The 14,698-nt window shown below is 43.0% G+C and overlaps 1 protein-coding gene across 1 annotated transcript in view; it reads right to left on the bottom strand.

Annotated features, from left to right (window-relative positions):
- The window catches only part of gcn1 (GCN1 activator of EIF2AK4), a 111,432-nt gene that overhangs the window by 742 nt on the left and 95,992 nt on the right, over window positions 1-14,698 (bottom strand). The window contains exons 45-56 of the mRNA XM_084327530.1: window positions 9,613-9,774; window positions 9,403-9,495; window positions 8,858-9,001; window positions 7,071-7,340; window positions 4,590-4,703; window positions 4,120-4,350; window positions 3,711-3,904; window positions 2,425-2,539; window positions 1,877-1,973; window positions 1,550-1,698; window positions 1,351-1,461; window positions 265-486 (exon numbers count right to left, since the gene is read on the bottom strand). Coding sequence (XP_084183656.1) covers window positions 265-486; window positions 1,351-1,461; window positions 1,550-1,698; window positions 1,877-1,973; window positions 2,425-2,539; window positions 3,711-3,904; window positions 4,120-4,350; window positions 4,590-4,703; window positions 7,071-7,340; window positions 8,858-9,001; window positions 9,403-9,495; window positions 9,613-9,774 — 1,902 coding nt within the window. The remainder of the gene's footprint in view (window positions 1-264; window positions 487-1,350; window positions 1,462-1,549; window positions 1,699-1,876; window positions 1,974-2,424; window positions 2,540-3,710; window positions 3,905-4,119; window positions 4,351-4,589; window positions 4,704-7,070; window positions 7,341-8,857; window positions 9,002-9,402; window positions 9,496-9,612; window positions 9,775-14,698) is intronic.

The raw sequence follows: 14,698 nt of genomic DNA, 5'->3' as shown, positions 1-14,698 counted from the left end.
AATAAAACTCATTCTCTGGACACGTAAATCTATAAAGAATCGACTTCAATATAATAAAATGAAGGTATACAAAATATTATTCACAAATACTGAATGTAAAGGACTCAAGATTTATCATGTCAAATTAGTTAATTATTTCAATGTTGCATTTTGTTGCGTTTATGTTTGAATTTCCGCTTTGGCAAATGTGCACCTGTACATCATGCCAATTAAGCTCAGTGGACTGAATTCAGAGACAGACTTCTCTTATTCTACTGGTCTAACCTGCATGGTCTCCTCCCCCTGGCGCAGTCGGAGCAGACTGATGATGGTGTGCTCGCTCTGAGCTCTGACGCTGGTGTTCTTGTCCTTGGTGTTGTCCAGCAGACTCTTCAACAGGGGCTTGATTAGATTGGCCTCCAGGGATGGGGTGGCCAGGTCTTTGAACACCCACCAAAGTACACGCTCTGACACCAGCCTGATGTCACTGCACTGGTGCTGAAGACACTGCAGGGGTGGGCGGGCGGGCGGGCGGGCGGAGACACACACACACACACGAGGAGGTCACATAGATTCCTTGGTAGTGTTAACTAATTGTATCTGTGTTTTGTCTGTATTTTATTGTTTTGTATTCCCAAGAATTTAAATAAAGGTTAATGAATTAATGAATGAATGGGTAACTGCAGTGTTAATTCAGTTGCTCAAAAGGTATTCACCCTCTGCAAAACAAACTGAATTTATCTACACCTTTCGTCTTAGATCCACACAAAGTCCCCATTTTGACAAAACAGAAGATAATGTGGAGTAAAGAAATATACAAATATTATATGTATATAAGTATATATCACGTCTCACAAATGCATGTGATTTGATGTAGGTTGGACTTTGCTTCAGAATACTCAATCAGTGTATAACTCTTATGGATGGCTTTCCAATCTATGGCTAATATTGCAAGAAATGGGGAATTCAAAGAATTCTGAAAGGAAACGATTTCAAAAGCCTTTACTACGTTTCTACTATGACCGAAAGGGGAAGTGCAAGTAATTATTTTTCGGCGTAACCAAACATGAAACAACATGGTGAAAACTTTACAATTTGATTCATTGGTTACTTCAAATTTCACACAAATATCTCTGGGATTTGTTTTTCATTTATATAAAATAGACAACTTTACAGATAAATATAGTAGATTTGTGGATTAAAAGAAAATACATGTCTTTGAGTGACTATACTGCAGTCAGTAATAACCCAAATATACCATACAAGTGTTGGCACTGATACAAATAAAGCAACATACTGAAGAACACGCACACACACACACACGTTAAAAATATCAGCTATAATACCGGAATGAGCCTCATTCGGTCTCACCTTGACAAGCTGTGTGATGATGCGCTGGGAGACACTGCTGGCCCCCTCTGTTCTGAGCTGATGTCTCATGAGGTAACCCATGGCTCTTATGCCACTGCTGGAAATGGGGATCTGGAGGTGGGACACAGAATCCCATCAGAAAAGGCCTCTCCGTGACCCAAACAGCAGAGAAAGGGCCCACAGGGAGTCTATACATTACCCTGTCTGCGGTGGCACTAGCCAGGACGGCCTCTGTCACAGTAGCACTGTACTCCTCCGCACACAGCTGCTCGGGGGCAGACTTGACCGCTATGGCCAGGGCCAAACTACGACCATGACGCACCATCCAGTCCACCCCAGAAACATCAGCTAAAGAAAAGGTTAAATGTGCATTAGGTTATAGACATAGCCATATTTTATATGCATAGTAAAGACATAGTAAATCTAGCTAACAAATTGGTGTTTTAAAGATAAAAGCTAACTGTTTGATGGAAAGTGGGAGGGAGTGATGTGATGGTAAATAGCAGAGACTGTATGAATATCTCACCCAAGACGTGCTGCAACAACACACTCCGCAGCTCCTCCTCCGACAGGAAGGCACACAGCTCACCGACACAGCCTGCTGATGCCATGCGCGTTGCATCCTACACACACACACACACAGTTCAAGTGTCATTTAGGTGCTGGCTGACAGAAACTGAAAGCACCTTTAATTTTTTTTTTTTTGAACAAATGTTTTTTTTAATTTTTGACATGACATACAAACATTTACAGTAGAAATCCACTATAAATCACACCTTTCATGAAACCACATCATATACACCAGACATCCGTGTTTCCATTGTAATCGGAGACGACATGACACCACAGATTACACTCCCATTTGATAGTTTCTATATGTTGAGCCTTTAGCTTTAGCTCACTTTTAAAGTTAATTGTGTTCATATGTCATTGTAATGATAGTTATTTTTAGTTACTGTCGCCGCGCAGCCGGTCAAAAAAGGGAGGGGGGGGGGGGGGGGGTTGGGGTTGGCTTAGATAAAAATCTCCACAGCTCCATTCATTGCTGGGGGCCATCTGCTCATGCAGTCATACCTCATCATGTCCCAGCATGCCGAGTAATGTGGTGGTGATGTTCTTGCGGATGGCCGGGTCCACCTTTGACCCGGCCCCCTGGATGACGAACCTTAAGGCTTGGAGCATAGTCTCCCTGTGAGAAGGCAGAGAGCATGACACATTAAACACTAATATAGCTATAGAATTATGCAAATGAAAATTGCTCAATGAAAACCATTGGATGTGCATTACTCTTCGTGTGTTAATTTGGGACTACTTCTTCCTTTCTTTTTTAATGCGGATGAGAGTTATTTAAATGTAAAACAATTTCTTTTTTTAAAACAAGAAAGAAAGATTACATTGTGCCACTAGATTGCACTATTTTATTCTCTCCATTCTATTTTATTACAGGTTCCAAACTGTCCGGTATTGAACTGTGTGTGTATCAGCAGGAAAAAAGGCGGTCCGATCTTTTAAACTGTGGGGGACCCAGGCCTACAACTGTGCTGTGAGAGAGGGAACTGCGGCCTGAGAGGGAGATTCGAAGGGTCAATGTGGGTATCAAACAGGAAGGAAGACTGTCGGGTTCTAAACTGGAGATATCTAACAGGGAAGGTAGACTGTTTTAAACTGTTAAACAGTAATTCAGAACTATTTTATTGCACTGCACTATTGCACTATTTTTCTGTCTATTCTATTTTACTCTTTTTATTATTGCCATAGAATCAAACCATAAACAAGGTGGCCTATTGGGATGTTAGATCCTAATGTGAAAAACTGTGATTTTATGTCTGCACTTTATGTGCTCATTTTGTGCCGTCTTTTTTCTGCTGTGAAGCACTTTGAGCTGCAATTCTTGTATGAAAGGTGCTATACAAATAGTGTATTATTATTATTATTATTATTATTATTATAATAATAATAAACAAACTCAATTTGCCGGTTCAACTAGGCTTCCTTGGATTATGACTGCTCCAGCCCCACTGCCGTTTCTGGTGAAGTTGGTTCACTCTGTTGCCAGATGTGTTTTATCCTTTTTTCTATGTTTTTATGCCTTGTTTTTTTTTAATTGCCTAGGTTTTTAAAGTCTATGTTTTACCCTGTAAGCACTCTGATATTTGGTTTCCAAATGTAGAGTGCACTATAAATTGAATGCATTATTATTATTGTTACAGATATCCTCAAAAACGACCAGTGATCCGTCTGATTATATAGACTGCCACCGCTATTAGCTCAATGTACAGCACATTAGTTCCATGATCGAATAACATTGTCCCAAACACACCAATACATATATAAATAAATCTATGGTAAAGAGTGCTTACCTGACTCCTGAGTCCTCAGCGTTGCGGATGGCAGCGAGCTGTTCAGTGAAGAGTGGATCCACCTTGGTATGGATGGAGACCAGCTGGCCCAGGGCCTCAGCGGCCTTAAGCCTCACTGCACGACTGGAGTCCTGCAGGGCCTTCAGGAAGGTGGTCTGGAGCTGCGGCAGGAAGGGCTTCAGGGCGATGCCCACCTGGAGAACAACACAGCAACAAGGGTAAGGCCTTGCAATTTTTTTTTTTACTTTTCCATAAATATTCCAATGCATGTGTGATTTATCGGGGGCATTTCCCATGACATGACACTTCCCATAATCAGATCTGGAAAATGCATATTTCAAAATGTCATTAAAATGTTCCAGGTTTTCCATGATCACCTTAAAGTGACTGGTGAGATGTAGACACAGACCTTTGCCAGCAACAGGGTGAGGGTCTCTAGCAAAGCGGTCTTCACTGTCCAGGCAAAGCGGTCTCCTAGGATACGAATGAGAGGTCCAGTGATGTTCACCACAGACGGCCGCAGGGCCTCGGGGGAGGTCAGTTTGATGATGGCCCCTAATGCTTTGGCTGCCTCCTCTTTCTGCTCCGGGCTGCCCGTCAGCACCCCCTCTCTCAGGATGGGCAGGATACAGGTCACACCCTGTGGAAGGAGGAGGAGAGATGGATGAGGTGTAGATCTAGAAGGATGAGTCTGTGTCCGGTACAGCTCCTCTTTACCACCGGAAGACACTGCAGTGTCGTCTCCCAGTGCTGAACGGCTGCTGTATCCCATCCTCGTCATACCATTCCAGGTGCAGACTAGGCATATGAAGACCAAATGGCATCATTCTGTAATGGGTCACAAATGGCTGGGGGCGTCAGGTGGGGTAGCAGTCTTACCTTCTTGGGCAGACAGAAGCCAGGTAGGTGCTGCCCCTTCACATCGGCCGCTGCTGATCGGATGTCTCTGTGCAGGTCATCAATCAGGGCCAGCTGGCTGCTCGCGTCCAGTTTCTAAACAACACAACCACACAAGGCCAAATCTAACTCAATCTCCTTTTTTTTTTATAGGAATACAGACTTAATATTTGTAATTGAATCCATGCCACAGGTTTAACCTCTTAAGCCCTAGCCATATTTTCAGAAGATTTGCCTAAAAAGTACATACCCACGTAAATGGAAAATTGCTCCACTTCTACAAGGTCAATTTGCATGTTCTTGGTATCTAGGGACATCTATGGGCCTCAGGGAATGTATACCCACCCAGTGTATTCTCAGAAATATTACTGTCTGTTACTATGCTTGAGTAAATTGTAATGAACCAAAAGGAGAATATCAATTATTATTCGTTCCCCCCCCCCCATCCTTGACAGTGAATAACACCATGCTAACATTGACCTAAAGTGAAAAATTGCCACTGAGCTCATTCAGCACCCTCTTGAGTTCAAGTATACAAAAAATCTAAGCAAATAAACAAAGGTCAGATGATTTACAGGGGTTTCTGTAGATACAGTACTGAATTTTGCCAAAATAATCTACTGTAAGTACAGTTACTTTTGTATAATGTCCATAGCTCCGCCATTTTTGACCGGGTTGCAATGCGTTTTTTCTCTAAATGTTCACAGAAAGGTAAAGAAACAATATATGTTGTATTTTATGGCAATAACGTTCAGGTTTGTTCAACCGGTGAGATATAATCACGAAAATCACGTCAGAATAATTACATGAAAAATGGTTGGACTTCCATTGTCAGTGGCTGGTGTGAGCTGGGTAGTGAGTTTTATGAAATTTCAATTAGTGCTTCTTTTTCTTGTGTCTAACTCGTCCGTTTTCCGGTGCAATGCGCAGATATTTTTATAAGCTCATATTCTGCTAATAATAACACTTAAAATCATTGGTAAACAAACAGTGCTGAAAATATACACTGCTGTTTTGATAGGGTTATGGTCTTTACTAGGCTTGGGCGGTATCACTTTTTTCATACCGTTATACATTGATTACCTAATACCCCGGTATACGGTATATGACGGTATGACTTTCATTATCATCAGCGGGGGGGGGGGGGGGGGGGGGCAACCCGTGTTACCAAGTAAACAAATCACGGAGATGGCCAGTTCGCCCGCAGCATCCTAGTGCTAACGTTAAGCTCTCAGAATGGTAGCAGTTCTCCCGCAGCATGCTAGTGCTAACGTTAAGCTCTCAGAATGGTAGCAGTTCTCCCGCAGCATGCTAGTGCTAACGTTAAGCTCTCAGAATGGTAGCAGTTCTCCCGCAGCATGCTAGTGCTAACGTTAAGCTCTCAGAATGGTAGCAGTTCTCCCGCAGCATGCTAGTGCTAACGTTAAGCTCTCAGAATGGTAGCAGTTCTCCCGCAGCATGCTAGTGCTAACGTTAAGCTCTCAGAATGGTAGCAGTTCGCCCGCAGCATCCTAGTGCTAACGTTAAGCTCTCAGAATGGTAGCAGTTCTCCCGCAGCATGCTAGTGCTAACGTTAAGCTCTCAGAATGGTAGCAGTTCTCCCGCAGCATGCTAGTGCTAACGTTAAGCTCTCAGAATGGTAGCAGTTCTCCCGCAGCATGCTAGTGCTAACGTTAAGCTCTCAGAATGGTAGCAGTTCGCTCGCAGCATCCTACACACAACAACAACACACACTCTCGCAGCATCCTACACACAACAACAACACACACTCTCGTTACCACAACGCTTTACGGTATTTTCACAGCACTGTCGCAACATTACCGTAAAGCGTGAACACCGTTGTGATCATACACAACAACAGTTAGCTCTCAGAATAGCCAGTTAGCCCGCAGCACCAGCAACGGTAAGCGTGTCTCATTTAATTTCACCCACTGAAGCGGGGTTCCCCTCCTCCTCCTTTTCCTGTGTGTAGACAACCAGCTCTGCATGGCTCGCCCCACTAGTGAGGACTGGTCTCGCCCTCTGCTGGCACGTGTGTGCACTACAACAAAACTCCGCTTTGACGTATTGGTTTTCAATACCGTCGGGATTTCTAAATACCCTGGTATACCGTAATACCGTCATACCGCCCAAGCCTAGTCTTTACTCTTGGCTACATTTAAAAAAGAAACGCAACATTACTTACTACTCAATAATTAGTATTGATCTATTTATGACGTGAAATAAATCTCGTACCGGGCCGATCGGGCTTAAACCTAGTGCTTATTAAAAACAAAAGCATGTGTGTCAATTCTTTGCGATTCCAGAGAGAGCTTATCATTTTCCAGAGATGACTAATGAGTAATTGTAAAAAGAAACTCTTATAAGAAAAAAAATTATATATACGTATATATTAGACAAAAAAGGTCTGAATTTACTAAATGACAAGAGGGGGACACCCCAAGTTTGTCAAATATGTTTCACCTTAGTAATGGAGTTGATGGTGTCCCAGCTCTGGACCAGGACCTCAGGGTTGGAGTCATTGAGTAGGCGAATGAGGCCTGAGAGCAGGGTGCGTGTGTGGTTGCTGTAGTCTAGACGGGTGCTGGCGAAGTAGCCATGGAGCATGGTGACGGAAGCCTGTCTGAGGCCGGGGTCGGATCCCCGCGTGTTCTCCAACAGGTCATCTATGATGATGCGCTGGCCCACCTCATCCTCCACAGAGAGGATCACGGTTTGGCAGCTGCACAGTTCCTGAAGGGAGAGGAAACAGATTCAGAAACACCATCTCCAAGATTATCAAACAAAAGAGAATATACATTGAATGGTACAAAAACTCCCACAGGGACTGACGGCCAACTTCTACCACTGCGCAGTAGAGAGTGTACTCACGTACGGACTACTGGTGTGGTTTACTAGCTGCACCAGGGCAGAGAAGGAGGCCCTCCACAGAGTGGTCAAGGCTGCGAGGAGGATCACTGGAGCTAGCCTCCCAGATATCTCCACAGTCTTTACCTCCCGCTGCCTACGCCGTATACATAATATCTTACAAGACCAGTACCACCCAGCAAACCATCTCTTTCAACTGCTGCCCTCTGGTCGAAGGTACAGATCCATCCAGTCCGGAACCAGCAGACTGACCAACAGCCTCTACCCACGGGCTGTCAGGATGCTCAACGACGAACATCAACTTGCCCCCCTCCCGCATCCCACCCCCGGTGACATAACTCCCACTCCCACATTACAACAATAACTGTGAACCGGACTTGCATTGCTGCACTATACAATATTTCAATATTTCATCCTTTGCAAGTCAACGCCCGCCCCCCCCCCCCTTCCATTAACTCACTGGACTGAAATATTTATATTTATTAATTTATTTGCACTAGCACTAAATGCACTTGGGACAATGGTATGTTATATATTGAGGACATTGGGACATTGATACTTTATTACTATATTACTATTATTATTGACATTATTATTTTGCACATGCTATATCTTATGTTTGTATGCCAGTGGTGATGTTCCTAACAAATTTTCGTTGTACCAACAATGACAAATAAAGATCTATCTATCTATGAACAATGATTGAAAATTGACTGAGCATAAAAACGCCACTGAACGTTCATGAAATGCTCCTGAAAATGGGATTACGGGTAGAGAATGGAAAATAAGTAGTCAACGTTCCTTTAGGGCCAGATGAAAAACAAGACTCTTGCTTGATGATGGTGGAGAATTTCCATTTTCTGCCATTCACCAGCTCAGAAGATTTGTAAATGGATAAGTACTCTGGTTTCCACCATAGCTGGTCGTGCATGCATTTATACTTTTGATCCTGGAAATGTGCAGGTATGTGTAACAACAGCTGACAACCACCATCTAATGCAACAAATGTGTGTAAAATAGGCAGTAAAATACATCCTTTAATGTTCCTGTCAAGTGACCCATTTGTAAAATGCCTTGACTTCACCGTAGAAATTCCCAGAATTTCCCCGTCTGGATTTCACCTCTCAAAATGCCATGACATTCCTTCAAAGTCAATGACCAGTGGGAAGCTTGTAAAGCCGATTGTATAACCAGAGTGTCACAATTGAAAAGCTTGTATAACCAGAGTGTCACAATTGGAAAGATTTTGATGATGACGATGACCCCCCCCATTAATGGCAGTTTATGGGCAGAAAATGCCCCCTGTAGAATAAGATTACTTCCTACCCTGGTATGAATGATTTTGTCACCATTATCCCATGGGTAGTGAATGGTGGCGTTACCTGCGCTGCGTCCTCAGTGTCCAGCTTGGCTTTGAGGGCAGAGAGCAGAGCGGGCAGAATGACCCCCAGGTGGCGAGTCAGAGCGTCTCCAGCCACAGCAGACAGGAAGGCCAACACGCGTGTGTTCACAGGAGGAGCAGTCAGCTGACAGGACAAGAGAGAAGAGTCTCAAATCAGTTTATTCAGTTGTTATACAGTTTGAGCTATTCACTTTCTTTCCCAGTCGTTTATCTTGTTTTTTTATTTCTGGTTGCCGGCGTTGTGCTTGTGGATATTGCCAAACCAAATTTTAAATAAATGCATCTTTACAAACAATTCTGTTTAGCTAGCTCATTCCTCATGTAACAAAGATATCTGTAATGAAAAGAACACAGGCCCTGGCGTTTTTCATTCAAAATTCATGGACCTCAAAAAACGAATATATCCCTTAATCAATACTGTTTTACGTGCACATAAGAAGTGGAAATACAAAAGCGACAGGCTAGCAGCATCCTTGTTGCCTAGAAACACAAGGTAAGCTTCACAGGTCAACAAAGTCAGCTTACCTTTGGTACCAGATAGGGCAGCACAGAGCGGCTCTTTACTGCCATAACCTGCTTCAGACCATCCAAGGCAAAGTCAGCCGTCTCTTCATCATCCTGTGAACAGACGTGATCATTATATTCCTCTCCGTGTGTCCCACCTTGCTTCGACATATAGTTTAGAGGTATAATACGTGCAGTTTGCTTGTGTTCCCCACTTGTGTCCCGACTCACCAGCTGCTTGAGCAAGGCAGGCAGAATGTCGTCCAGTGCCTGGTGGCCGATGGTAGCGTGAAGCTGCTCGAAGGTTTTGGCTGCAGCCTCGCGCACCTCCTCCAGGGGGTCGCAGAGAGCCTTCCTCACAGTGGGCACCAGGGACTCGGAGAACACTAGCACCTGTGGAAGAATACATTCACGTTCATTCTCTTTCACCAAAGTGTTTTGATATACATAGAAATGCCCTTTGGGCCTAACAAAAATAATAGTTGGTTTCAGGTTGGTTGTCAGTTTGGCCATGGGTAGGTAGGGATTTTTTTTTTTTTTTTTTTATTCTTTCCCACGGCGACTATGGATAGGGAATTTCTTTATTTAATTAACCCTTTCACTGCCACACGACAGAAGGTTAGCCCTTTACTATCACACAACCGACGGCGATGCTCCATCATTAGCATCATTAGCTCCGCGGATGCGGAGCTAATGATGGAGCATCGCCGTCGGTTGTGTGATAGTAAAGGGCTAACCTTCTGTATTGTCACAGTGAAAGGGTTAACCGGCTGTCGTGTGGCAGTGAAAGGGTTAAAATGTTCACAACAACATGGATGCATGTACTCTGCCAGCATGTTTAATATCCATAATACTAAATGTTTGACTAAGATTTCTATGAAACTTTATTCAAAAAAAAAAAAAAAAAAAAAAAAAAAAATTAATATATAATTTTTTTTTAAACTCATAAAATATATTGGGTCGCACCTAAATCGGCAGGGTCGGTCGGCAACCTGAAACCAACCATTATTTTTGTTAGGCCTTGTTAGTCTAAAATATGTGACTCTGCATGGTCTAGGCCGACTTGTGACGGCAAGTTACATTGCTCAGAAATCGCGAAAATTTCTCACTTTTCAGAAATAGGTCAAAATAGAAATATTGCATTTTTGACTGCTTTGAAATGTTCTATCTCTGTTCCCTTTTTGCAAAACTTAATACAACTTGTAAATGAGTTAATTATTGTTAGATTTTCCGACAGTATGTATTCCGAAGCTTGGAAAAAGACTACATTTGCGGGGAGCTCAGCGGAGCCTCTGAAGGGGTGTTGTCTGGTGTGTGCGAGCGCTGTTCATTACAGCTAATTCATTACAGGGTACTTGAGAGGTGCTGAAGCACAGACAGACAGAGGGGTCTGCTTTCATCATAAAGGAGAAAACGAAAACGTTTGAAAAAAGCATGCATAGTGTAACATTAAGTTACACTTCTATCTTAACACATTAACTGCCACGCAGTTTGCCCCTCTCATACCACTCTCTGCCACCACTCTAAGCCTATGGAGATGTTCACCTTCTTTGCAGGGCTATAACTTTTTAAATTGTATTGCTAAATTGACATTACTATGGCCCATTCAACATCGATTATCCATCGTTCAGGATGTAGGAACGTTATAATTTTTCATTCATAGATTCATACGAAAATACCGTCTAGAATATAAATATGTTTTTATTGTTTTCTGCAGTAATTCCTAGAACCTGAGTTATAGGCATAAACGCATATATAGATTATCAACTGCCGTTTGTTGCCGATACACGCTATATTAAACATTTCAACTGTACATGATCCTAAACGTTATGACTCATCATGCGCGGATGAACGGGGGGGGGGGGTAAATGCTTTATGTAGTATGGGTGATATATTGATCAGAGGTTTGCATTAATAATAATAAACAATCACGCTGAAAGTAACGTTACTGTCCTCTTACCGTTCGCCGATGAGACTGGAGGAGAAAGATCCCACTTATTTGACGCTGATCGACTAGATCCATTTCCGGTTTGTATGGCGAAATAAACGCCCAAATCATATCGATTATTGAGTTATGGCAGCGATCCATATACACAGATGTGTGTCTAGAGTCCCGCAACAATATGTGACTGCCGGACGCATTTCCCCGGTACACTGAGATCACCAGAGATCCATTTCCGGTTGTAACTCGCCCGATCACCACCAGGCGGCAGTATTGAAGCGTTGCAGAGTTGTGCAGGCTCGCACTGTATCAGCCGAGGCTGGGTGAGGGCATTATGAATACCATGGCGAAAAAATGAAATATGATCTCAATAACGTTGTACGCCGTGGAATGGCAGAATTAGCATGACCTTGAAACACGTTGTACGACGTCTTTGACGCAGGATGTGTTAAACAGCCGTCTGTTATAATCACATTTTAACATGTTAAGAATTTTATGAGCGAAAAAATTCGTTAGATTGGATTTAATGCTACCTATTACCTAATGTCATATAAATTAATTTAATAGACTACAGTTGAGGGGGGGCCTTTTTGTTCTTGGCTGGCCCGCAGTTTACGATGGCGGTGACGTCATTTGTTGATGGCTATGATGACAATGTTTTGAGATGCTTGCTATCCTAGGTAAAACTAACAATTACCAACAGCTCAACTCTAACGGTTTCAGTGCATCCATAAAGTCCACGACATAAGTTCATGAGATGCTCTGTTCTCTTGTTTATCATCATGTTTTTTTTATATATATATTTGTATTGGGTTTTACAGTACTTACTATCTATATCTTACTATTACTATCATGACTATTTTCCTTTATTCTCTGGGTGTTGTTGTAGGTTGCAGTTTGCAGGGTCACAAGACAAAGTCATTGTAATAACAAAGGCCCTGGAAAGCTGCCAGGTGTTAATTGCTCTAGAGAGGAGGGGTGACATTGATTACAATGAATTCTGGGTAGTTGTAGTTGTCTTACATGTAAGTGAATTGCCCCCTTCTCTCTTAGGCTGCGGTTACATTAGGGCCAAAACTATTAGTTTCAGTTTCGTTTTTCAGAACGCTATGTAATGGCAGGCAAGTTAGACGTCGTTTTGTCTCCTGACCGCGTCTATATTAAAAGGCAGCCGAAGAGTGCTTCCGCATTGGCATTTTGCGCTCCGATTGGCCGAGCGCGCGCATGCACATGAGCCGCGACGCGCTCCTCTAGCCAGGAATCGAAACTCCGTTTAAGCTCCAGAGAGCGAGGCTGAAAATCCACAGTTCTTGCCCCACTGATGGGAGCCGAATCCCGGATCAGAGTTTTCTGATGAATACCCCCAAAATATGGAGGTCCCGAACGCAATTAAGTATTGATTACGCCGTAACGATTCATTAAAAAAATATACCGTTAACTGGAGTATGTTGTTTCTTTACATATATGTTGGATTAGAGCAGGGGTGGCCAACCTTTTTTGAACCAAGATCTACTTTTTTATTTACCACCTAGCCCGAGAGCTACCAGCCAAAATTGTATATTGTAAGCCGTCATTTGAGGCTTTATAAAAGCAGCATAATGAACACAAATCTGTCAGTGCCGAGTCCGACCTCATCTTAAGTAACAAACAGCATTGCTTGTTGTAGTTAACAAGGAGAGGAAGAGTTGACATGATGGGAATAATCGGACGCGTTAAACAGCAATCAATTAATTTAATATAACAGTCCGGTTCTGTGTTTGTTTGTGTCTGTAGATTGTTGGTGAACAACTAACTTTAGGTTAGTTTAACGCGTCCGTGTCGATTAGCCCCACCGTTCATTGTAAACAATGATGTGTGTTGTTGTAGCCACCGGGTAAATCGCGATTTTTTTATTAGATTGTCATGACAAACCAATTCTCTAATCCAACATATATGTAAAGAAACAACATACTCCAGTTAACGGTATATTTTTTTAATGATTCGTTACGGCGTAATCAATACTTAATTGCGTTCGGGACCTCCATATTTTGGGGGTATTCATCAGAAAACTCGGATCCGGGATTCGGCTCCCATTAGTGGGGCAAGAACTGTGGATTTTCAGCCTCGCTCTCTGGAGCTTAAACAGAGTTTCGATTCCTGGCTAGAGGAGCGCGTCGCGGCTCATGCGCATGCGCACGATCGGCCAATCAGAGCGCAAAACGCCAATGCGGAAGCACTCTTCGGCTGCCTTTAATATAGACGCCTCCTGACCACGAGTGATGTATATACATGTAGTACAATGCCAAAGCAGTAGGTGGTGATGTAGTTCAAACATGAAGGCCATTTTCAACCAATCAAAGGTTGAACGAGTCACTCCACATCCTGCTCAAAATCTCAGAAAGCCACCATCTTTAAATACCTCGCATGACCATTTAGCAACATAGCATTTATTTTTCAGCGAGAAACAAAGTGCAATAAACAAAAACGGATACATTCACTTTGTGTTCTGCCTCATTTGTTGATGATTTGTTGATGAAACAAAACTAAGATCAACACAATTGACCACCAAGAGCGGAGTTAAGTCTCACAAAAAGATCGCCGATTTTGTTAGCTTACGTGCTAACGTGATTGGGATATGCCATTATAACAGTATAGCATTGTGGCTATCGTACAGAATAGATTGCAGAATGGGTACAATACAATACGGCTCGATACAAACAATTGTTAACCCTTTAATCGACAATGACGTGTTAAGACGTCATTCCTCGCCATGCGTAATCTGCCAATGACGTCGTACAGCGTCTTCCAGATCAATATTTCAAAAATCTGTCATGGCAATCATATTTCACCCACGGAGACTTGACGGGTGCTGCAGATCTCCTCTCAACTCTCCAACGGTTCAAGACCGCCATCTGGTGGCCGATCGGCGAATCGCCAAAACCAGAAGTTAGCGGCCGGAAGTGGTGCTCACCCATATTTCGTCCGGCCACTCGCTATCGCTCCCGGGGCTCCATCTCGACACACTGGATAATCGATCGGTTACCCTAACTCAATAAACAACGTTATTTGGAGGTATATACCGTACTTTTCGCACTATAAGCCGCACCAGACTATAAGCCGCAGCAGCTAAATTGAATGATGTGTACATATATAAGCCGCACTGGACTATAAGCCGCATGTGTTTTAATGTTAATTACCATATGTAAGGAGTGGAGCCTGCGGCTTAATTTGACTCAACGCGGGAAACCTCACCCGGCCCGGACATGGAAAGGATTGACAGATTGATTGCTCTTTCTCGATTCTGTGGGTGGTGGTGCATGGCCGTTCTTATATTGAGCTTTAAGTTCCCACCTCTACAGAGAATTACTCCCATTGGGACACAATACTGTCGGACAA

This window comes from Notolepis coatsorum (assembly GCF_963971535.1).
Source record: "Notolepis coatsorum genome assembly, chromosome: 1".
Classification (NCBI taxonomy): Eukaryota; Metazoa; Chordata; class Actinopteri; order Aulopiformes; family Paralepididae; genus Notolepis; species Notolepis coatsorum.
The sequence above is the reverse complement of the archived record's forward strand: the minus strand, read 5'-3'. Positions and strand labels throughout refer to the sequence as shown.